At 46.3% G+C, this 25,273-nt stretch overlaps 1 protein-coding gene across 1 annotated transcript in view; it reads right to left on the reverse strand.

Annotated features, from left to right (window-relative positions):
- Window positions 1–3,546: 3,546 nt before the first annotated feature.
- Window positions 3,547–25,273, reverse strand: part of scn8aa (sodium channel, voltage gated, type VIII, alpha subunit a) — a 40,974-nt gene continuing 19,247 nt past the window's right edge. Inside the window, 15 exon segments of the mRNA XM_056599217.1 lie at window positions 3,547–4,706; window positions 4,898–5,168; window positions 5,358–5,462; window positions 5,545–5,682; window positions 5,805–5,858; window positions 6,499–6,783; window positions 10,917–11,039; window positions 16,457–16,630; window positions 17,415–17,569; window positions 17,901–18,018; window positions 18,849–19,322; window positions 19,855–20,211; window positions 20,838–21,011; window positions 22,609–22,847; window positions 23,138–23,273. Of these exon segments, the coding sequence (XP_056455192.1) occupies window positions 3,547–4,706; window positions 4,898–5,168; window positions 5,358–5,462; window positions 5,545–5,682; window positions 5,805–5,858; window positions 6,499–6,783; window positions 10,917–11,039; window positions 16,457–16,630; window positions 17,415–17,569; window positions 17,901–18,018; window positions 18,849–19,322; window positions 19,855–20,211; window positions 20,838–21,011; window positions 22,609–22,847; window positions 23,138–23,273 (3,963 nt within the window).

The following is a 25,273-nucleotide window of genomic DNA, read 5'->3' on the forward strand; positions in this document are numbered from 1 at the left end:
AGAGAGAGAGAGAGAGAGGAGAGAGAGAGAGAGAGAGAGAGAGAAGAGAGAGAGAGAGAGAGAGGGAGAGAGAGAGAGAGAGAGAGAGAGAGAGAGGAGAGAGAGAAGAGAGAGGAGAGAGGAGAGAGAGAGAGAGAGAGAGAGAGAGAGAGAGAGAGAGATGACACTAAGTGAGAAATGTGCTGGTAACAATATCCTTTTTCAGTCACGATCGGGCTACAATCCATAGCAGGCAGCTCCAGGAACATCGCACATGATCAGTTCTCCGACATAGAAGGGTTGCCAAACCAACCGGTGTTAGACAGCTATTGAACGTGTTGCACACAAATTAAAATGTGACAGTGTTCTTCTGTTGAAAGTATATACATATAGACATATATGTATACATGTATATATCTTTTTGTTCTATATAATATCTATATATCATTCAATTTCCGTCAACAAAGTGAAAAGTGTCTCAAAAAATCCAAAAGGTAACAAATGTGACAAAGGGCATAGTCGGAAGCCATTCTATATTATTGTTGTTATTCATTTTTTTGATTATTAGTAGTAGCTTTTTAAAATTCCATATTTACAAAAAAACACAACAAAGCATGCCGATAAAATAAAAGAATATAGTACAGTATTTATAGTTTTCTCTCAAAAAGTTCATTCTTTTCAGCGATTGTGCCATTTACATCATAGCCTGCACTGTACATATAGTTCTTTTTTTGCATGTTTTTTAAAATTTATTTTTCTGCGTGTATCTATGAACGTATCACTCTAAAACAATACATCCAAGATGAACGTGAGTTAGAAGTTAAGATAGTGGAGATATTTCGCTCCTCCTGTTTCTGTTTCGGGAATGTATTTGGTTTCAGGGTGTGTCAGCCAAACTGATTTTGGAGAGCTCCTATTGTAAACGAACCTTAGACAGTATAATCCTAATCCTTATCCTTATTACTATCACAGACAGGGGGTTCTGGTACAGGCAGTGTTAAACACACCAAAGGGCAGTCAGTGGTGCGACTTTGGCTGTCTTGGATTTTTATGTCCAGCTCAGCCGTTTGTAATAGGACCATCACTCCTGTGTAGAAAAAAACCCACCCAAACCAAAAACAGTCAAAAAAAAGACCAAACATTGGCTAGGTATACACCTTATAAGGAGGCAGTTGAGTATCACCTATGACTGGATGCCGATCGGCTTTGTGTTTTTCTGTGTTTTTTTTCCTTTATATGAAAAAGAGTCGCGAGTGGTGCTTTTGACGGTATTGCGTCAACATTGAGCACTGCTGCTGTTGACCCCTGGAGTATTCCTCATCTGACGCTGAGTGCAGATTCGGGAACAGAAGTGAGCGATGTCGGTGGAGAAAGTCAGCGAGTGCATGGAGTTAAAAAAACAAAAAACAAAGTAAAGAAGAAGAAAATAAAATGGTGCGAGCCTGGGTCCAACACCACACACAGTGTTAAAGAGGTCCCACAATAGCACAATGATACACTGACACACATGGGACTTTCAGCACTCATTCAGACCAAGCCGGTTCCTGACTCGGGGCCCCTGAGCCTTTCCTCCCTTGCTCTCTGTTCACTTGGCAGTCTGAAACGCTGGGGCGCGGGGCTCTCTATCTTTCTTATCAACCCTTGGTGCTGAGATATTGATCCTCTGTTTACCTCGACGTGATACCGCACATATCAATCAGGGCTTCCTCTGCTGTAGCGGCGACAGAACACGGCGTCCCCTCACTCGTCTGTCTACCAAACCGTCGTTTCATAGCAAGGGCTTTCCTTGGGATCTCTCCCACTCTGCTATGTAAGCTAAACGTCAGAGTAGGGACTCCATCAGACCTTTTAATCTCTTGCTCAAAGTGTCTTGTTAACATGTGACTCAAAGCCAAATCCAAACAGCGAACTGACACCAACAACAGGTAGTTTCAAGAAAGAGTTTAGTAACATATATCTCCCCCACCTCTCTAACATAATCCTTTCCCTGTCTAGAAACCATCAGAGGGTTACCAAACTAATCAACACGGACACAGCATACCCTCACTAATGCCAAACATGGGTTGGCATGAGGCATTGCTTTTGACATCACCAGCTTATTGCCATAGTAACAAGTCAAGCAAATGACCGTTGAACGCGGAGAAGTAAAGTAAGTAAAACCTGGATTTGGTATGGATCGGCTTAGATGGCCACCCAAAGCTCTGTACATCCTCAAAGCGAAGATATGCAGCCCCGAATGCTTTCTAAGTGCATCTAATGTCAGAAATAAAGAGCAGCAAAAAATGAAACCTAACAACTTTGTATTCGTGCTTCCTTACGTCCCGTACATCGGTTAGCCATCCCGATCACACCTCAAACCTCTTTCTCTCTCACCTCCCAATATTCTATCTCGATATACTTATGTTCTGATATAAACTTCATCTAATCCATCATCACTATCGGCCATTGATACTTCCCAGTCAGTGTCCGTCTCCAACGTATCCGCAAAGCCACGGCAGTGTTCTGGGAATATTAAGTGTCTTTCAGACTATGATTACTCATGCATGATTCCTGATCAAAACATGCCTTCATGCAAGTCATTTCGAGGCATTGAACGAGCACAATAACTAGTTATGTTCAAACGAATCCTCTTCAACCCAAGTCAAAATTGACCATGACCCCCCTACCCGCTCAGTGTGAAAGCCCATGTAGAAAATGTCTTCTTCGATGTCAGTATAACAAAGAGGGGATGGAAAGACTTGTGACATGGGCTGAATGTAATTTTTTTTTGCTGCTGAAACAATGTAAAGATGCCAGAAGCCTCAGCACAAACAAACCAAAATGGTGATGGTTGGTTAACTTGCTCTGGCTCTCCCACTACTTTCCCCTGTGGTTCCTTTCATCAACACTTTCTCCATCCATTTTCTTTTTCACGCTTCATTGACAAAGGACGTAAACTTAGCGAAAGGAACGCAGACTGTTAACACAGTTCTTATGGAATCTTCCGGAACAGATTCTAAAATGGCAGATCTTAGCTGCTGGGGGGAGGGGAGGTGGAGTCCACACGTGGTGGTGGCAGGGATGTAGCAGAGATTTCTGTCCCTTGGTAGTTGGTCCCCAAAGAAGTGTGTGCGTGTGTGTGTGTGTGTGTGTGTGTGGTGTGTGTGTGTGTGGGTGTGTGTGTGTGTTGGTGTGTGTGTGTGTGTGTGTGTGTGTGTGTGTGTGTGTGTGTGTGTGTGTCTGTTTTGTGTGTGTGTGTGTGTGTGTGTGTGTTTGAGTGTTTGAGTGATGAGAGTGTGCCATTGGCTGGCACACTTAAAGTCCTTATCTGTTTCGCTTGCTCCTCATGTCATGGTCCCTATGCAGCAGAGTTCCATGGTAGACGGATTGGGTTTGGTTCGTTTGCCACTGACGTCGGAATCTGCGTCAGTGTCGGCAAGTCTGTAAACATTTTTTGTGTTTTTTTTTTTTCAATTTATTGATCTTTAATTGTAAATTCAAACATTTTTTCAATCTTCACGGGGTTTGGGCTCAGAGTTTCATCTGTTCCTCTGTTTGTTTCTAGGATTCAGGGCCGCCGATGAACCCCTAACACTTGGATTCCCGCTCGTCTTTTTGGTTTTTGTTCTTCTCCTTCCGCCCCGCATTGTCCTCGTTCTCCTCCGGCTTCTCCTTGTCGGGTTTGGTCACGCTGTCGTAGGACGGCAGCGAGGCCGTGGAGGGGGTGCTCTCCTTCTTCTCCTGGTTGTTCCCGCCGTTCTCCAGCCTGTTGATGCCAAAGGGGAACCTCTTGAAGATGATGCCCCGCCGGATGAGGTGAGAGCGGAAGGCTTTCTGGATAATCCTGGCCGACACGTCCTCCTGCCTCCGCCGCATGGTGGTGGTGATGGGCTCGTAGGACACCTTGGACGGGTTGGCCGCCACGAATCGCTCCTCCATCTGCTGACGCAGCATGTCCAGTTCACCGCTGTCGCCCAGCACGCGCTTGGTGAAGGCGAACAGGATGTCCAGGCAGTGGATGCGGTCGCCGCTCACCATGGGCAGGTCCATGGCGATCAGCTCGATGGTGTTGGGCTTGGGCACGCGCAGCGGGTGCTCCAGCGCGTCCGCAAAGTCCCCCAGCTTGGTGAAGGTGATGAACTGCGAGGCGGTGGGGTCGAACTTCTCCCAGATCTCGTAGAAGGTCTCGAAGTCGTCCTCGCTCAGCGGGTCGGCGCTCTCCTCGGTGGCCACGCTGAAGTTCTCCAGGATGATGGCGATGTACATGTTGACCACGATCAGGAAGGAGATGATGATGTACATGACGAAGAAGAAGATGCCCACCGAGGGGTTGCCGCAGTCCCCCTTCACCGACGTGCCCGGGTTCTCCAGGGTGAGGTCGCAGTCCGGGGGGTAGTTGAGGATGGGCAGCAGGAGGCCGTCCCAGCCCCCCGAGGTGGTGATCATGAACAGGCAGATCATGCTGTTGCCGAACGTCTCAAAGTTGTACAGGTCGTCTATGCCGGCCCCGTGTTTCACGTAGCCAAAGTTAGACATGCCAAAGATGGAGAAGATGAACATGACGAGGAAGAGCAGGAGGCCAATGTTGAACAGGGCGGGCAAGGACATCATCAGGGCGAAAAGTAAAGTTCTAATCCCCTTGGCTCCTTTGATTAGACGGAGGATGCGGCCGATTCGAGCCAACCTGATGACCCTGAACAGAGTTGGTGAAACAAAATACTTCTCGATGATCTCCGCCAGGAACATACCTAAGGGAGGCAGAGAGGGATGGATGAGAAATGGCTAAAAGCATTCCAAGTAAAGGCCCTCTTACACATTTAAACAGTCTCTCCTGTTCACGTTTTAAACCTCAAAGTGTCATGGAAGATTCCAATCATTTGAATTGCCAGATTTCCACGTTTTCCGAAGGAAACGTGCCTCCTACCCCGTCAATACTTACCAACAATAGACAGGATGACCACCACTACGTCGAATATGTTCCACCCGTTGGTGAAGTAGTAATGGCGCAGGGCAAAGAGCTTCAGCACAAACTCTGTGGTGAAGACCACGATGAAGATAAAGTTGACCCAGTACAGGACTAACTCTGTTTCGTCCGATTGGTCGTCTGTCTCCACCATCATGGTGACCATGTTAAGGCAGATGAGGATCATGATGGAGATGTCGAACACCTGCTGTGTCACAAAGTCAAACACCATGCCCTGGATCTTGTTCTGAGAGTGTGGAAACACAAGACACAAGTTTGCATGTTACGATCCACCGACCAAGGGCTTGCGCTGGTCAGTTTGACAAATGTGAGCAATGAGCCTTTTTAATGGTACATTAGTACCTTGTTGTAGATCATTGCTACCACTAAAAGCAAGGAGTGGCTCAATCAATAACCGAGTCATGGCGTAATGTACCTGCGGCCGAGGAATAGGTTTTTGTGGCTTTTTCGATCCCAGCTTTTTCATAGCGTTGTAGTACTTCTTCTGTTCCTCTGTCATGAAGATATCCTGACCTCCAAAGTGAAGGGTCACACAAACAAACTTCGTTATAATCTGATAAATAGCTCTGACTAAACTGAGAATCTTTCAGAAAGTAGCTTATCTTTTTCTTCTGTTGGTTGAAGTTGTCAATGATCACACCAATGAAGAGATTGAGGGTGAAGAAGGAGCCAAAGATGATGAAGATGACAAAGTAGATGTACATGTAGATGTTGTCTTCATAGATGGGCTGGCTTTCCACCTGAAAGAGAATCCAAGTGTTGTAATAGTTACTGTTCATCTAAAGACTTAAAGATAAAATAACAATACTTCAAGCGTAACAAATCAACACGGTTTCACGACTCAACGACAAAAAGGCTGTACCTGTCTTGAATCCACCGCTGCGTACATAATGTCCATCCATCCTTTGAATGTGGCCTTAAAAAACAGAAATATGCATTAGTAGATGTATGCACACAAGCCCAAAAATGACAAACAATATCACAATTCATTAAGAAAAAGAAAATCCAAATGGTTTACAAGAAAATAATTAAACTCAAACCAAAAAATACCGGTATGTATCCTGTATTGAAGCTTGTGAATGGATAAAGGAGATGTAGACAAATAGTGTAGAAAAAACAGAAATATGTATCACATACACAGAAAAACAAAGCAATACAATCTTCTAAATCCAACAAATGGGGAAAGTTCAACATTAGTCAAGCACAGAAAACAAAAACAAAGAAGACAACAAAATGGCCTGGCATCCCATGAAAAATGGGATGTAGGAAAAAACGGAAGAGACAGAGAAAGAAGAAAGTGAAAAGAAACAGAAAAGACAGAGAGAGAGAGAGAGAGAGACAGAGAGAGAGACAGAGAGAGAGACAGAGAGACAGAGAGACAGAGAGAGAGAGAGAGAGAGAGAGGAGAGAGAGAGAGAGAGAAGAGAGAGAGAGAGGGGGAGAGACAGAGAGAGAGAGAAGAGAGAGAGAGAGGAGATAGAGAGAGAGAGAGAGAGAGAGAGAGAGAGAGAGAGAGAGAGAGAGAGAGAAGGAGAGATAGAGAGAGAGAGACTCACCACTTGCAGCAGGGCCAGGTAGCCTGCCCCCACATTGTCAAAGTTGATCTTGACATTTTTCCACCTGACCTCTGTGTAGTTGTCATTGATGAGGGCGAAGCACTCAGTCTTGTTGTTGACCACTTTGTCGGAGAACATCTCCTCAGAGGTCTGGTTGAAACAGTAGTAATACTTTCCGGCGAAGAGGTTGACCCCCATGATACTGAAAATCAGCCAAAAGATGAGGCACACCAGCAACACATTCATAATGGAGGGGATGGCTCCCACCAGCGCGTTGACTACCACCTAGACCGGACCAGGGGTGAGAACGAGACAGACACAGTATGAGGGCATGAAGACCAAACATCACCAACCCAACATCCCTACTCCAATCAAAAGCACCACTGCATACTGCTACGGTATCCCACTGAGTGCTGCTGTGTTAGTCTATGGTTGGTCTAGGGTCTGACACTTCATAAGTCAATTTAGACTCTGTGAGGCCGCATTGAGCTGGTTGACTCTGTACCAGTACAAGGCCGAGCGTGGAAGCTGAGAAGAGAGATCTTCATCAGTCCCGTTCTAATTAGAGCAGCACTGATGTGACTCTAAGACGCTCTTTGATCTGATTAAGCATGTGGCTGGATGGGCCTCGGGAATACTCACGCATTAGCATGCATGCTCACGTACACACACACTCACATACACACAGACACGCGCACACTGGCTATGCGGCCGAGCCGGGATTCTCAAGCGGTATGTATGTACGCGAGCACATACATGGGCTCTCTCTCTCTCTGTCTTTCACACTCTTTCTGACATACTCACACACACACACACACACACACACACACACACACACACACACACACACACACACACACACAGACATGCACACACACACACACACTATATTTACATGAACACACGTTTGTTTAAGTATATCCATAGCAGTATGCAGTGTCCATTTACCCAGCCCCTGGGTAAAATGATTACACTAATCCCAATACAATCATCCCCCAGAATAAAACAAAATCAATACAACAGACTACATCAGGATACATCACCCCACACGGCTAGGATGATCCACCCACCCTAGACCTTAGCTATCCCGGTGCTGGTCAGCTCTGTTTGGACTGCTCAGCACTGGGGTAATGCAGGCCGGGCCAGCCGCTCACAGGCAGGCAGCTGAGCATGCATGTCTGTTCTGCTGCTGCAGACTACATTGTGGAGCCATTTTCCCTCCTCTTTTTACGCAGACTACACACAATGGTCTGGGGGTGCCCTGCACAAGATTCTCTCAGCTCGTACACAGCAAAGCTCTCGGGGAGTAGCACAAATCCTGTTGGAACCACTGTAGTGAGTGTGGCATGTAGGCATTAGAACATAGTGACTGCTGTGTAGAGAATATTAAGAAGAACTGTAATCAAGGTGGGGGCAGGGGTTATAGCTTGTTCTGACTATGGCAAACAACTTCAGAACTAAACATTTTTTTAAACGGTGCAGCAGAATATACTTGCGTTAACCGTTATGTTATTCTGTGCTGTACTGTGCAGGATATTTAATCATTATAGGCGGAGAGAATGACTGCTTGCTGTAAGAAAATAGGTTTCTTATCTAAAAGATGCATTCCAATTTGGATTTAGCATTCGTAGAAAAGAGGGAAAATGGCTTTAACAAGTGCTTAATCGGATATTACATGCATGTATCATTGCATTGTGCAACCCCAAGAACTGCTTGTAAATAGATAGATAGGGAAATCAGAGGGAAGAAGTAAATAGCTAATGGTTCAGTTTGATACGCCATCAATGGCACATCTGTGTGGCTTATATAAGTGTTGGAATTGATTAAAATCGACAAGACAATGTTGCCCGGGATTACGGTCTTTATTTTTTTATTTATCTGTGTAAGGTTGAAGAGACAACAGAGCATTGGAAATGTCTCAAATATTCAATGGATGAATGGCTTTTGTACAGACCATTTTGTGAAAGGTACATTAAGAGGAAGCAGAACTGAGCATAAAATGACCAGCTGGTTCCCCTTCATCACTGTCATTGAGTCACATGGGCCTCAGTGTATAATCATGCCATACAACGCAAGTAAAAATGTAATGACATGTCCTCACTCTATTCAAGCATTTCCCTAATTATTTATTTATTGTTTTGTTCCATTATCTTTCATCATCTGTTAAAACCGAATGGCTTGTTAAATCGATGAACATAGCTGTTTGTAAAATGGTACGACAAGATTCTAATTTCTCCTTTTAATTCATCTTGAATGACTGGGGCACCTTCACCTGCTATACCACATGCACCCAATGAATGAGCTAATTCCTAGAGGTACTGGTGTGTCCCATACCATTAGATGTACAGTAATGGACATCCCCAAAGGTAACTTTGTTGTTTTGACCAGTCAAGTACTTTTTATACTGTTTGTAAACAGTGGTGTTCCCACTTTAAATGCATTGCTCAGGAATCTGATGTACAGTTTTATGATGAGATTGATGGACTCCAAAAATGAAATTATAATGACTTTAACCATGCCGAAGTTAAGCAGCATCAGATACACTTCCAGTCTCTGGAAGCATTGGAGAGAGTGTCTGTATGTTTTTTAGTTGTGTTTCTTATTTGTTTGTTGTTGTTTTGTCTGTTGTACTGTCGTGTATATGGACCTATATGAGTCTGAAATAAAGATCAATAATAATATGCTTCATAATCACGGCATCATTTCAGATTTGTTTAACTTAATGATAAAGGCTGAAGGAAAACGCTATCCACTGCTGCAAAATGGGGTTTGGTGGCAGAATGTTCCTTGATCATATTGGCAATAAGTTTGTAAATTTGCCATTATAGCCACTGAATACGAGTCCGATTTAAGTTTCAAATTGACATCCAGCGAACCATTGAATCTCAAGGATGTTAAAGCACTTGACTCGACATTCTTCACCTGCTGGTCATTTTTTGGACGTAGTTTTTCAAACGGTAACAAAACGTCTGTTGTTCCCTAAATGTCGCTGCGCTAGCTAAGCTACAAGCCATCGTGGGGTCAGGACAGCAGAGCCCCACCGGCCCTTGGTTGCCTCCCAGTTCCCCGTGGGAGTGGAAGGCAGCAGGGAGCCAGGACCGGCTGTGCGCGCCACAGGGTGTAGTGACATGAGACCAGAAAGGCCAGCCTACCGAGTGAAATGGCAGCCTATTATATTTCCTAAGCTTCTGCTTCTGAGCCAAGCACAGTACATTATTTTTAGAGCGCTGTTCCCGCCTGCTTGGACAGTGTTCCCCATGCTCAAATAATGAGATACGTTTTTTCAACTCTCTGTTATAATGAATAGGACCCAGAGTCAGTCGCTCAATCAAGGTTTCACGGACCCAAGCACGGGTCCTTCAGCAGAAGCTTAGCAAATATGTTCCTCCAAAACCAAACCCACAGCACTGTGTATTGTGTGGTTTCTGTCAGAAGCCCCTGATGCAGATTCACCCTAGACACTCTCTTTCCCGGCAGAGTCAGGATGGATTGAGTACTAGTGGAGGCATTGGGGGGGGGGGAGGAGAGAGAGAAAGAGAGAGCGAGAGGGAGGGTATGAGGGAAAGTATCAGAGGGTTGAAGTTGAAGAGTGTGGGGTTAAAAGATATGAGATGGGAGGAGAGAAAGAGAGACTACAGGTGAGAACAACCAGACACAATCTCTCGCCGCCACCAGTCACACTGAGGATCAATCATCAATCTGACAGTCGCTGCCGTGGAGACATGCTGGATGTTGATTCTGCAGAGTTTTGGTGTGACTGGTGAGCGGTGTTTTGCACTGTGGTTCCGTGGTACCTGCTGGTTGTTCTCTGTGCTAGAGGCATTGGAAGATGGTGTGAGGGGGGAGAGAGATGGGGGAGCAGGGGGCATGTGAAGGGGTAGGTGGGGCTCTCATTTAAAAGCAGCTGTACAGAACTGACCGGAACTTGTTTCAATGCTCTATGACATTCGAGTCGGTCTTTCTTAGCATAAAACCACGTTGCAGTAACCAACTTTTGCCAATTAAAAAATCTCAAATAAAAAGTTACATAGAAAACAAATCTAGGTACTTAATATGCGATGAAGCATCTTTGTATATCTTGGGTTGATTATCTGTCAATTCTATTTTTTCAATTGATAAAGTGGCTGACAACCAAAATGGCATTATTCAATATCACAGCTGCATCATGACGGTTTTGTGATTTCTTTAGGAATGTCGAGAGGCATGGGCAAATGATCTGGTTTGAAAGATGACTTCCTGTCTCTGGAATTTTCCGTTCTCGTTTCTTTTCTCTGCCAAACGCCCCGCCCCCACCCAAACAATGATGTGGGCGACTTTGTATTTGGTTCTGCTTGGGTTTCTACACAAATCAGTTCTAGCATGCTTTAAACTGTATGATGGGCATGCGGAAGGTTCAGCTGCTTAGGTTTGGATCTTACCCTCATCCCTTCAAAACGTGACAAGGCTCTGAGGGGTCTCAAGGCCCTTAGTGTCCTGAGTGATTTAATGGGCCCTAGATCGGAGTAGCCCAGCGCATTAGCTACAAGGCTGACTATAGACACCTATACAAAAACAGAGAGAAGCAAAAGAGGTTCCAAGCCGTTAGAGGATAAGAGAATATTATTCACTAGGGAAGAGAGAGACGGTGGCTCCCCTGGCATGGGCAGTGACTTGCTGCCCATACACAAACACACAGGTAGGCCCACACACACACACACACACACACACACACACACACACACACACACACACACACACACACACACACACACACACACACACACCTATGTATACCCATGTATAATATGGGATTTATACATGGATATACATTGAGGAAAAAGGTGTTTAGTATAGGTTTTAGGTGTGTCCGGGTTTTTCTTGTTTGTGTTAGCAGTCGGAGACGGGGAGTGTTTGTCGGTTAGTTAGGGACAGACCAGACGTGAAAAGTCCTTTGATACCTGCAAAGAAACTTGGCGGTGGAGAGGGAGAGGAAGAGAGAGAGATAGAACAAGGGACAGATAGATAGAGAGATAAAACACAAACAGATGATAAATTAGGCAGAGAAGTTTGCTACTCGTATTCTTAGTACATCCAACGGACAAAGGGGGACTGGCGGAGCTTGGGAGGAAGAGGAGGAGTTGTGGGAGGGGTTGGAGGAGAGATGTTACCCTGGAGAAGTTAATAAAAACCCAACAGACTTGAGAGCCTTACCCTTGCCCCTCAAACTCTGTCTCTCCGTGTGGCCCCCGGCTTGAGGCATTAAATCCCAAACAATTTAAGACAGACAAACTAATGGAACCTAAGAGAAAGAGTACAGGTAAACATGAACACATCATTCTACCTTTTTGTTTGACACATTATAAAATCACACAGCACTTGGAATCAAGCGGAAGGAGCCACGGTAACAAAAGCAAAATCATTTAAAAGGTATTCCTAAACAGGGAGGGAGGACAGGATAAACCAACGACTTATATGGATACTGGACTCCAATGGAAGGATGGAACAGCACTCAAGTCAAGGACAGGTCACACACAGTTGTACAGTACACACACAGTAAACAGTAACAAGAGCACTCCATTTTGTAGGAACCGGTGCTACCCCTAGCACTTATGACAGCCATTAGTATGAGGAGTATGACGGCCAAGGCTGCTAAACAACCATGTTCAAATCAGGAATAGCACCGGGCCTAGTTTGTTTTGGTATATTGTGGGGCTTTCTAGCTGAGAGTTACCTTATTATTGCTTCACAGTTGACAAGGAGGTTCAAAGTACGAGGGCTGAGGTGTGATCGATGAGCGGCACTCAGCGTCCCCTCCATGGCTCACCATGGGAGTGACTCACCCAGTCAAGGTCTGTCTCTGACTCACTGGCGGTAATGGAGCCATGTCAGATAAGCCGGAGACGGCTGTTAGCCACCCCAGAGATGGATGAAGGGGCTGGATTGCGTCCTGCTATCCATTTAAAGTTTGCCGTAAGAATGTAGGGTCGAAGTGTAAGTAAAGCCCTGTTTCAGCTCTGATTCGAATAACTGGGTGGTAGAAACGACAAGGTTTGCCAAGCTAGCTTTTGGATGGCTCCTCAGACTATAGTGACTCTACTCTACTACAGTACTGTGGACTAAAACCTGGTCTGATCTCAAAAGCTGCCAAATAATCCCAAATTGTGTGTGTTAATTTTCAAACAAGTTAAACGTATTATCCACATAATCCTTCATAGGTCTTCTGGGGTTTGAATCATGAAAAGGTTTACAGCGGCAGAGGAGTGGCTATGCTAACAAGCTAACAATGATGTTTAAACTAGGGGAAAGAGATCACTGGCCATTGACATCACCTGGCATGTATTGCACTTGTTTGTTTGTCTGGTTTGTTTTCTTGCTCTCCTTTGGCTTGCTTCTACACATTAAAGATGCAGCTGAAATGTCCCAGATTGGAATGAAGATGAATCACCATTCACAGTTAATGAATCACCACCTTGTGTCTAGATTCAATCATTCTTGTTCCATTTTCACTACACCGGCCGTGAGCCTGTCTGTACTTGTAGAAGGGGGAGCATCGGGTCCTCAGTACAAGGTATAATTAAAACAGATAACACATGTAAAAGCACCTGTAACCAGCCACTGACACTTACTGGTCAATCTCACCGCAATGGATACACAACATTCAAAGCTTACCATTGTCACAGAGGGAGGAACAGGCAAAATCTTAATTTTGACCAGCATCACAGTGTCAGCAACGACAACAAAAGCCTTATTTTCAGTGGTCCAATTCTGAAGTCAAACGCTTCGAACCTCGTGTCAAACTGGCTTTGGAAGAAGTATATGTACATGGATTTGATGGTTGACTTAGTCTTATCATATACTATCCATGAACTCCTGTGCGTTAGATAGAGATGTACCTCTCTGTATAGTTCTTGGAGGATGGAGGGCGAGGTGGTTGACCAGCACGACAGGGAGAACGTAAAATAAGGATTTTGCCCTCAGCTGCAGTAAAGTATATGGGAGTTGGGATGGGGTGAGGGGTGAAGGTAATTGTCACCTTTAGCCTGACCCTTTGGAGATTGCCCCCCCATTGGGGGAGCCTGCCCCCGGGGGCCCCCCTCTGTGTGGTAGGGGCCTCAGTGGCCTCATGGTCCGGCTCACAGAGCTCTGCAAGGTCAATGACGTCTGGGGCTGTGATCCCATGACGGCGACGCCACAAAAACCCAAACAGAAACAGAACTAAATCAAAGGTTAAAGTAAAAAACCAGAAAAAGAACACAAAACAAAACAATGCGATAATCAGAGTGAAAAAAAGATAGGAATGAATGAAGGACGGTAGTTCTTACATCAGTTAGAAATACCGTGGTAGTTGTTTTACGATAGCTTTGTCGTGATTACTTTTTTCCTTATGTTTTCAACAACAAGAATTTATCATACAAGTAAAATGGTTTGATTACTCTAGCCAAAACAAGATCTGATATAACTATTCAAAATAATGAAACATACAATAAATGTGTAATTTGCATATTTAAGATGTATATGGCAATATATGTGGTCATAGGTTGCCATATAGATCACAGAACAACATTTTGTTATGAAGATCACGAAAAAATAAAAATAATATTCATAACACAAATATACAAATAAACAAGAAGTATGAGCGGGAAAACATCACACAAAGAGGGAAAACGCTGGTTGAATGATGGTGCCCTCCCCCCCTTCGGAATCCACACACATGGTTTCACCCCACGACAGAACAAGGACAGAAGGGGCACAGGCAGGCCACGACACAACCCGGACTCAACCAACACATCTTTCAGAGGGGGGGATTTTTTTTAGGGGGAGCCCTCGTGAAGACCATACTTACCGAAGGCCGCATGTCACCCACCATCATTACATCTCAGCACATTAAAACCACATTCCTCAGGTTCCACTTTCAACAAGGATTGAGAAAGGGGACGGGGTAGGGAGGAAGAGGGTCATTCACTGTTTGGGGAGAGTACAGAAACGCAATGCGCTTTCCCGCGAGATTCCACAACGTCAGCCGACAGCAGTGAGTGACTTGGTCACTGGTATGAGCTTTAGGCTTGTTGTGCAGGTGTATGTGTGGGGTGTTGGGGGGGGGGGGGGTGCAGTAATAGGCCTGGGGATGACATACTCCATATTTCAGTCAGCCATTTTGGAAGATAAGATGGACCAGTACAATATGGCTCACTAGGACCCTTTTCTATCCACCTTGTGAAACCCAAATTGAAAACAGTAAATGAACAGGATGGATTCAGCTTGTTAGATATTTAACAAGCTCAATCTTGTTCAGAGACTACAGGCTGAACGTAGTGCAAGATATTACTATTCCCGTTTTTTAATCAAGGCTCCAAACGACTGCAGACCTGTACATACTAAGCACAGTGAATCTCGTAGCGCATCAACACGACCCTCACAGGCCACTGGGCAGGGGGGTCCATTCACAGCTATCTGCCTGAGGAGTCGGATGCTGCAGAAAGGAGATTAGTTCAAGGACAAGGCATCAACTCAGGGAAATCCTTCCACCATCCGCTCGTGACCTTAGATCTTAGATGTTGACCCAGATCCATCAAGCCTAAAATGGTCCTAAACGACCTTGACAAAGACAAACAGAAAGAGATTGGACTTTGGTCCTTTCTTCTGTCTTATAAGAGTATCCTTACGTTAAGAGTGAAATTGTAATTAACATTTTCATGTTGTCAGTTAAACTTTTTTTCCGTTAAGTCTAACGAGGCCTGAGGACAGCAGGAAGAATGTCCCTGGGTGTGATTTTCCGTACACAAGGATCAGAGAAAGTACACGGAGAGAGAGAGAGGACACAAGGCACGGTGTGACAGTTTAAAAACACACACAGGGCAGTAGACGGCTTCACACAGCAACACTTGCCCACATCGTCTAATAGTAGTGCTGAGAATGCCTCGAATATGTTTCAGACATCAATAAGCCTGGTTATTGATTGGCCAATTCTAATTTGATGCATGGGCAACACAGCCCTGGGTTCAAATTTGAATCGCTTGTTTTACCCTCAGTGGTAATACAATAGTCGGGGATGGCGGTGGAGGGGGGGGGGGGGGGGCAGGGGTCTGACTTGGCCGTTCCTTGCTTGTGGTTTTACATTGAAAACGGAGCATCGCTGGGTTCACAAGCAGGAAATTACTGTTCATATTGAGGCATCTCAGACTTGACAAGAAGCAAGTATAAGGTTTCCTGTTTCAACTGTGGATGAACTGTGAAGGGTGATAACAGACGTGGCGGAGGCCCTTCAGGTCGAGGTCAAGTCGATCTGTTTGGTCTTCAAGACAGGAGCTTTAAATACCTGCGTCTAGCACCACGTCTGCAGACCCCGACACAGTCCATTCGTTTAGCTGTTCTGATTTGCTGGCACTGTTCTGATCTGTCTCTCTCTAACCACACCCAAGGGGCAACTACAGAGGAAATGGGATTTATAGACAGAGATGTACGCTCCACAATGTTTTCGTGAAGTAAAAATACAGAAAAAAAGACAGAAAGGGGCAGACAAGCAGTCAGACTCACAGATGGACCGATTTACAAATGATACGAGGTTGATAAATGAAGAGACAGACAGACGAAGAAACTGACAGACAGACAGACAGACAGAGAGACAGACAGATTGACAGTCAGACAGACAGACAGACAGACAAACAGACAGACAGACAGACAGACAGACAGACAGACAGACAGACAGACAGACAGACAGACAGACAGACAGACAGACAGACAGACAGACAGACAGACAGACAGACAGACAGAGTGACAGACAGACAGAGAGACAGAGAGCCAGATAGACAGAGAGCCAGATAGGAGGACAAACAGACGGACAGATAGACAGGTGGATACAGACAGATGGGTCTATTGTGTTGCTTTTGGACCAGGGTGTGGTTAGGCCAGGACTAAGGATCCCTCTCACTGTCTGCACTACGCCACACACAAGACCGAGGGACAAAGGAGCTGCACTTACATCCACAATGAAGAAGTCCAACCAACACCAGGCGTTGGTGAAGTACTTGACAAACCCGTAGGCCACCCACTTCAGCAGCATCTCCAGGATGAAGATGTAAGTGAACACCCTGTCCGCGTACTCCAGAACGACCCGGATGGTCTTCCTCTGCTCGATGTACACGTCCTCGAAGGCCTGGGACGGGGGGAGGCAGGCGTGCGTCGGTTAGGTGCGCACGTACGTAGCAGGCTGATGATTTACATTTCAACTGAATGACACGTGTGCAGCGATACAGATCAATTCGGTGCTGATCACTAGCAATGATTTGCAGCAACCACACAAGCACAAACACACAAGCACAAACTCACGCACACACTCACACACGCACACACACAAACCGACACACTCCTACGCACACTACGACACACGCACACAGCTTGATTAATATCTTTGTGAACAGCCAAGGCACGACACATTCTTACTTTAGTAGCATTCGACGTGCCAATACGGCTCTCTGTATCACCAGGAATAGAAAGATCCCCCCACCCCCGTTTTGATAAATGGTTGAGTCCATTAATCACCAAGCACTGATCCTGCCAGCCCACCCCCCCCCCCCCCAACCCACCCCCACCAGACAGCACAGGGCCTCAGAGGGGCAATTTATCGCAGCACAGACCAGCCCATTTCATTTCAGCCACAAAGGGACGTTTATTGAGTCATGTTTTCATCACATATCGAATACTGCTGAGATACCTAGCAGTATATAACACACACTCACATAATCGTGATATACCCATTCTCACCCGTTAATGCGAAAACACGAAGCTCGACTGGATTTCATGTTTTATGATTCAACGTCATCATTTATTATCATAATGTAACAACATTGAGAAATGTGTGTTTACATGATTATAAAAAAAAAATCCAAAAGACGTGAACACAAATCTTGTGTTGAGCTGTGTGGATGTGTCTCTCTCACCAGGGCACCACTGCTGAGCAGGATCATGAAGATGATGAGGGTCTCGAACCAGTTGTGCTCCACGATCAGGTAGCAGGTCTTCCTCAGGAACCACCAGGGCTTGCCCCACCCGTGGGTGATGGGCACGTCACAGCACTTGTACTTCGCCACGCAAGCTGAGGAGGGAGACATGTTAAATACACATACACACATATAGTAGGGTCTACACAGACACAGACACCCACCCCCCCATCACACACAAACACACACACTCACAGATAGACATACAGACATACATTACTCTTAATGTATGTCTGTATGTAATTTAATTGTGTGTGTGTGTGTGTGTGTGTGTGTGTGTGTGTGTGTGTGTGTGTGTGTGTGTGTGTGTGTGTGTGTGTGTGTGTGTGTGTGTGTGTGTGTGTGTGTGTGTGTGTGTGAGGGGCTATATTGTGCTGTGTGGTGAACGTAATTGAGGTTAAAGGAGTCATGCTTCCTAGTTCCTACCATCTGTCCAACAGGCATCTGGATCCAAGTACTCCTCCACAGTCTCCACCACAACCTCCTCCACAACATCTGGCTTGATGTCGATGGTGCTGCCCTCCGACGAACTGGTGTCGTCCATCTGATGGCGTTCACACACATGAACACACAGACACACATAAATGAATGCATCCAACAGAAAAGCCAAAGAGCCCAGAGCGAAATACACAGACACAGACACACACACATACAGAATACACACCAACATGCTATAAAAGCCAGTTTCAAAATGCCCAGCTCCTAATGGGCTTCGTTTAAGGGAGGGGGTAATTACATTTTCCCAAACCTCTGAAATGTACACTATAATGAGTGTAATCTGATTAATCTAAAGTCCTTAAAGCTCATGTGATGTTACATAATATCATGTTTTGCATCCTCACTCGCTATGAAAATCGGTGGAAGACTCTTAGGAGTGAGAACCTAATAATTGCATTTAGAATCCCGAGCACAAGTTACAACATTGATGTGAACCTCAAGCCCAAGAAGAACCTATCATCAAATAGCAGAGCATCTCTGGCTCTCTGAGAGTCTCTGATAGGGTCAGAAAGAACAAGGTTGGCAGATAGCCACTTAAGCAACCGACTCAGCCAGCTACTTCCATCCTAGATGAGTCTATCATGTAATGAAGTTACCGTGTGTGTGTGTGTGTGTGTCTGTGTAAGTGGGCGTGTGTGTGTGTAAGTGTGTGTGTAAGTGGGTCTACACATTGCAGCTGGCACTAGAAGCTTATACAGTAGTGTAACATAACAACAACAGCAACCACAATAACCTCCATATGAACACGTGCGCATGTCTGTGTTTGCGTGTCACGCTAACTCATCTCATACTGCAAACAACAACATTCCCCCAGGTCAACGGCGAACCAGGCAGACTATAAAACGACCCCAGAGTCATCTCCATTCTCAAACCGACCTCTTTGCTGTTCTCGTTCTCCGACTCGCTGCTGAAGTCCTCCGTGTTGAGGTTCTCGAAGTCCGACTCTCCCACGGCGATGGGCACACACACGGTGAGGTTGGGGTTGTGGATGAAGGACATGTGGTCCTCGTCGATCATGTACTTGCCCACGCTGCTGCCGATGCCGCTGGTGGTGCCGTTGCCGTTCTTGACGTAGTCCAGCTCGCGGTTGATGTCCACGCCGGTGTGGTTGGCGATGCAGTTGAGCTTCTTGTCGTACATGTCGTCCAGGGGCTTCTGCTCGTCCGTCTGCAGGGGCTTCTTCAGCAGGCTGGCCATGAGCACGCGCACCTTGGCCTTGAACCAGGCGATGCCCTTCTTGATGCGGATCACCGAGATCTGCAGGTTGTTGAGCTCGCCGTCGTCGTCCGTCGCCGCCAGGTTGTCCGCGCTGAACGAGCTCAGCAGCAAGGCAAGGAAGAGGTTCAGAACCTGGCGGGGGGAGAGGGGACACAGGGAGGGGGAGAGGGTCAGTAAACCTGAGGGATGGACACTGATGGGAGTAAGCACTGAATGAGGAAAAAAGCTGTGTGAGGGGGAAATGAACTTATTGCATTCATTTCAGTTGATTTTCGACTTGCAACCAATAATTCATCAATTAATTAATTCTTATTTAAAAAATAAGATTGGTCAATTTTCAGGAGATAAGGAAGAGCAGACCGTTGTGAACATTCCCACAACCAACTACACGATACTAGAAACTCGCTAATCCTCCTTGTGCCCCTCAAACAATCATGTTCACTGGTTTTGTTTTGTTTGTTTTGCTGCGGTTTTTGCTCCGTGTGCGTGCAAAGCGACCTGAGCGACTTGGGTGTGAGAACAATTCAATTCAATTCAATTCAATTCAAAGTGTTTATTGTCATATCCATAAATGGGCTATATTAAACTAATTATTATTATCATGTTGGGAGGTCCACCCAGAAATGAGACAGCGGTTGGGGGGGGGGGGCACAGTGTCACTCACCACCAGGTTGCCGATGACCATGACCATCATGAAGACGAGGAGGCACATGCCCTGGCCGGCCACCTCCATGCAGTCCCACATGGTCTCGATCCACTCGCCGCACAGCACGCGGAACACGATGAGGAACGAGTGGAAGAAGTCGTTCATGTGCCAGCGCGGCAGCTTGCAGTCCACGGCGATCTTGCACACGCAGTCCTTGTAGCTCTTGCCGAAGAGCTGCATGCCCACCACGGCGAAGATGAAGACGATGATGGCCAGCACCAGGGTCAGGTTCCCCAGGGCGCCCACCGAGTTGCCGATGATCTTGATCAGCATGTTGAGGGTGGGCCACGACTTGGCCAGCTTGAAGACTCGCAGCTGTGGAGGCGGAGGCGATGAGGAGGGAGAGGGGGGAGGGAGGGGAGAGGGAGGGGAGAGGGAGGATGGGTCGTTTAGCGAACAAAACATCTGTACTCTGATCACAGCTGGCACTCGTGTCGCCGGATTTGTAGTGAAATCCTGATAACCAAAAGGAGTCTCAGGTTAGCAGTTATCTTAAGACGTTATTATAATACATAATACAGACAGTTCCAATGTGCATTTTAAATAACTTTATAGCGTTTCATTTTGTATTTATATGCAAGCTCATGCATCCTGACATGTGTCTTCTGGAAAGGTGTCAAATGTTTCAAAGGTGTGCAAATGATGCTAATACCCTTATAACGTTCTTATATTATTTCTCATATTCACTCTATTATAAGCATAAGTAGCAGTAGCAGTAACAGTAACAGCAGCAGCAGCAGCAGCAGCAGCAGCAGCAGCAGCAGTAGCAGTAACATTAGCAGTAGCAGCAGCAGCAGCAGCAGCAGCAGCAGCAACATTAGCAGTAGCAGCAGCAGCAGCAGCAGCAGCAGCAGCAGCAGCAGCAGCAGCAGCAGCAGTAGCAGCAGCAGTAGCAGTAACATTAGCAGTAGCATTGGCCCATGTGCTCCTGGATGACCCACCAATCGGAAGGAGCGCAGCACCGAAAGGCCCTCTACGTCCGCCAGGGCCAGCTCCACCAGACTCAGCGTCACGATGAAGCCGTCGAAACAGTTCCAGCCCTCCTGGAAGTAGTAGTAGGGGTCCATGGCCACCAGCTTGGCAAACATTTCCACTGCAAAGATCCCGGTGAACACCTGGTAGTGGGGCCAGACCAAGCAGACAAAGGCTCAACAACCATGACGACCACACCCCGGTTCGGTGCCATTGCTCTGTGTTCACTTATTTTGTAGTGTACTGCTGTCCATCTTGAGCAGGTCTCTCTTGTAAAATAGATTTGAATCTCAATGAGACTAACCTGGTTGAATAAAGGATAAAATAATAATAATAATAATAATAATAATAATAATAATAATAATAATAATAATAATAATAATAATAATAATAATCATAATCATAATAATAATTTAAAAATAAGATTTGTGCATCTTGTTCATCTCACAATGATTTTCAGTCTCATTTACAGTGAACGTTATTTTTTCGTGCGAAATTCCATACCATAATGTCATTCAGCGAAATTCCCCCGATGTATGCATCTATTATTAAACCATAATTGTGATTCATACAGTATTTTCCGTGATGCATTATCTGTGTCTGTGTGCATGTTTGCGAGGACGCACACTCACGCACACACACACGTGCAGCTGTCCCTGTCTAAGGGAAGCCTGGTGCTTGTCACAGCTCTAATGAATCGCTGAAGGTCATTCACGATCACTGGAGCTCACACCGTGGTGCCATGGGACTTGCTGGTGACGTGCATGTTTATGACGGTGTGAGTGTGCGCGCGGGGGTGTGAGTGTCTCAAGTGGGTGTGTCTGGGATGTGTGGAGGGTACCAGAACTCAGACGATGACTCATATTGCATCAAGGTGACCTAGAAAATGTTCCACCTGTAATAAATGATCGTGTGTGTGTGTATGGACTTTTCATTCTGAAGCAGCACAGAACACACACACCAACACATATGCACACACACGGACACACGTGCACACAGACATAATCACGGATGGCAGGTGAAGGGTAGTGGCTCTGTGTATGTACACAATCCATCTGCTTGTATCTATAATCTCTCGTCTGCTCTTCCATTGTCGGCGTCTAATCTCCACTGCTTTGCTGGTCCCCGCTGAAAGCATCAGCGCAGCTCGTGGGAAGATTTACGGTTCTGTCGAAGCGGACGGCCCTGATTTACTAACGGCGGCCGTGGCCAGGGCGGAGTCATCCGAGCCGTGCCTAAGTCCTCCCCTTAGAGGGTCCCTGTCCAGCCCGGGACCTATGAAATATTAACGGCCGTGGGTCGGCCGGCCGGCGGAGGGGGCGGTAGCGCCAAAGGGGCCGCCCTACCGAGAAGGGACAGAAAACAGCAGAGTTACCGTGGGCGCGTGTGCGGGCCGTCTGGCGCCGGCATACTTTTATTTATCGACAACAAAGGAGCCGCCAATTACGCGGCCAAAAATAAGCCCTTCTTCCCTCACAGCTGGAGGAGAGCAGAGGAGGAAGAGGAGGTTGCGAGGAGATGAGTCGACGATGTCGACCTACTGCCAGAGAAGACACACTCTATTTTTAATCCACACACTTTCCCCGGGCGGCGGCGCGGGGAGGAAGAGGAGGAGGAAGAGGAAGAGGAGGAGATGAAACACACAGAAACACCAATAACACCGAAAAAACACAGAAAAACACAGAAAACACCACGACACCGGTTGGATCTTGTCTCTTTGGTATCCCGCCGCTGACTCACCAGATTGCCGACAGACAGCACCCCCTCAAACTGGGGGGTCATGGGGTAGTGCTCCATGGCCATGAACAGCGTGTTGAGCACGATGCATATGGTGATGGCCAGGTCCACGAAGGGGTCCATGACGATGAGGTTGACGATCTCCTTGATCTTCAGCCAAGCGGGGGAGCACTCCCAGATCAGGAAGGTGTTAGAAAACTTATACCAGCAGGGCGGACAACTTCTCTGGGACTCCTCCAGTTCTGGAGACAACAGCGCACCGATTCACACGTGAACAAACAGAGACCCCCGACAGCAGCGGGAAAAAAACACACACCAGGCAAAATGAAAACATAACCGGCATGCACAAGGGTAAGTCGAAAAATGGAAAAAATAAAAGTAGACTGTATGCGTTGTATGTATCTGGTACTGTTGGATAATGCAAAGCAGATAAGCAGGAAATACATGTCAGATCTAAAAATCAACCAAATGAGAAAGGAGTGTCAGTTTGAATGATGAGAAGGTTAAATAGGCTGGGTTAAGGTGGCAGTACCCTCCACTAGTGTGTTGGTGATGACGCTCATAACACTGTTTGCCCGCTCTTTCCGCCCAAAGGAGGTATTAAGCTGGTCCACAGACACCATCAGGGAGCCCGACAGCTTCTTCTTCACCTCAACCTCAGTAGTCGGCTGTCAGGGGGAGAGGAAGAATCAAGCACCCATGGAGAGGACATGATCACCATCTCACAGCACCACCGGTGGCCGGCAGAGGGAAGTGCACAACAGAAGAGGATGGGTTGGTTGGTTGGTCGTTTGTTGTTGTTGTTTTTCGTTTGGAGGAGGGCAGACCGTGTTTCATCCTTCACTATGTCAGTGCTGGTTTTCAAGGAAGACGACTGACTATTTGATTATTAGCAGTGTTTAGAATCACGAAGGGCGTGACCAAAGTGGCAGCCGTCCTCTAGAAACTGTTCTGAAATGTGTGTCTTGGATGTGAGGGTTTACATTTACTGATTTTGAGATTTTTGAGATGCTGTGCAGGGGGGACTGCCTGAGCATGAGTGGATTCTCAATCCCGTCATGCAGTAATGGAATATTTGCTAACATTGCAATATAAGGTAAGAACTACTTAATGAAATAGTGTCTCCCCAGAATCTGGCTGTTGTTATCTTTACCTGAAAGCCAAAGCGACTGTCCTAGCTTTGGAAACCATACAACTTATATTGCAACCATCCAGAGAGCATTTGTTGAGAGATCATATGGGGCAAGTATATAACATCATTCAAGTTATCATGCATGTGTGCATGCACCAAGTCAAAGAGAGGGAGAGAATACAAACTACATGACATCATTGCCCTTATGCTACTAATGCTATCGCTACATCATGCCTACGTCTACCATGCTGGCTAGTCGATACAAAAGGGCTAATCCACTCTGATTGACTGAGGGGAGAGTTGGGAAACGGAGAAGGGGAGAGACAGACAAGGACAGCAGCACTCCTTTTCTTAATCTGCCGCATTGGAGGGCGAGAAAATGAACTGAAGCTTGATGTAATATAAGTGCTCAATGAGCAGCTGAGGCTCAATGAGTGTGTGTCTTACAGAGTGTTGGGTTTGGTTTATTTATTCCCACAGAGGATGGGAAACACATGAGCTCCTCTCCAATTTTAGTTCCCTCTCTTTTCTCCACCTCTGTGTTTCTGCCCACACAGGAGAGCGAAAGGCTACCGGCAGTGCAACACATCATGTTTGACAGCACTGCAACCAAAATTAATAACATACTTGTTGACTTGTTTGGAACAATGTTTTTCCTACTACCTTTTTCAATTTGAGACCTGAACATTTAACCTAGTGGTCTACGCAGTATCTGTTATGCTCTGCTTCTGATGTTAGGGGAGTAAAGTTATAGTATTTTTATAGATTAGCAGAGTTAATAACACGTATGAGTGCGTTAATGCAAAAGGTAGCTAGACACATGTCGTTCTCATAATTCATCAGCTGCCTAAGACATTATCAATACATTACAGGCAACAAATCAATAGCTACAACCACCTAGTGAATAGCGGGGGTCAGTGGGAGGCCCGTTTGCAGTGGCCTCTGCACGACAAGGTGCTGCCTGATCATATACATAAGACACCAAGATATCTCGGTTTATATCTCCATTCTTTGCCTATGGTGTCGGAGGGCAGCATACACTACAGGGGCATGGGGAGGGGGGGGGGGGGGGGGGGGGGGGGGGGGGGGGGGGGGTAGAAAAGGGGGGGGGGGGGGGGGGGGGGGGCACGAGCGCGTAGCCAAGAGATACATACGGACTTGCAAAGATGGAAGAATAGAGAAAAAAGTAAAAATAGAGCCAAGAGGAGAGAGAGAAAGAGAGAGAGAAAGATTGAGAGAGAGTAGCAAGAGAGAGAGAGAGAGAGAGAGAGAGAGAGAGTAGCAAGAGAGAGAGAGAGAGAGAGAGAGAGAGAGAGAGAGAGAGAGAGAGAGAGAGAGAGAGAGAGAGAGAGAGTAGCAAGAGAGAGAGAGAGAGAGAGAGAGAGAGAGAGAGAGAGAGAGAGAGAGAGAGAGAGAGAGAGAGAGAGTAGCAAGAGAGAGAGAGAGAGAGAGAGAGAGAGAGAGAGAGAGAGAGAGAGAGCAAGGAGAGAGAGAGAGAGTGAGAGAGAGAGAGAGAGAGAGAGTAGACAGAAAGAA

The sequence above is a fragment of the Gadus chalcogrammus genome, chromosome 1 (assembly GCF_026213295.1).
Source record: "Gadus chalcogrammus isolate NIFS_2021 chromosome 1, NIFS_Gcha_1.0, whole genome shotgun sequence".
NCBI lineage: Eukaryota > Metazoa > Chordata > Actinopteri > Gadiformes > Gadidae > Gadus > Gadus chalcogrammus.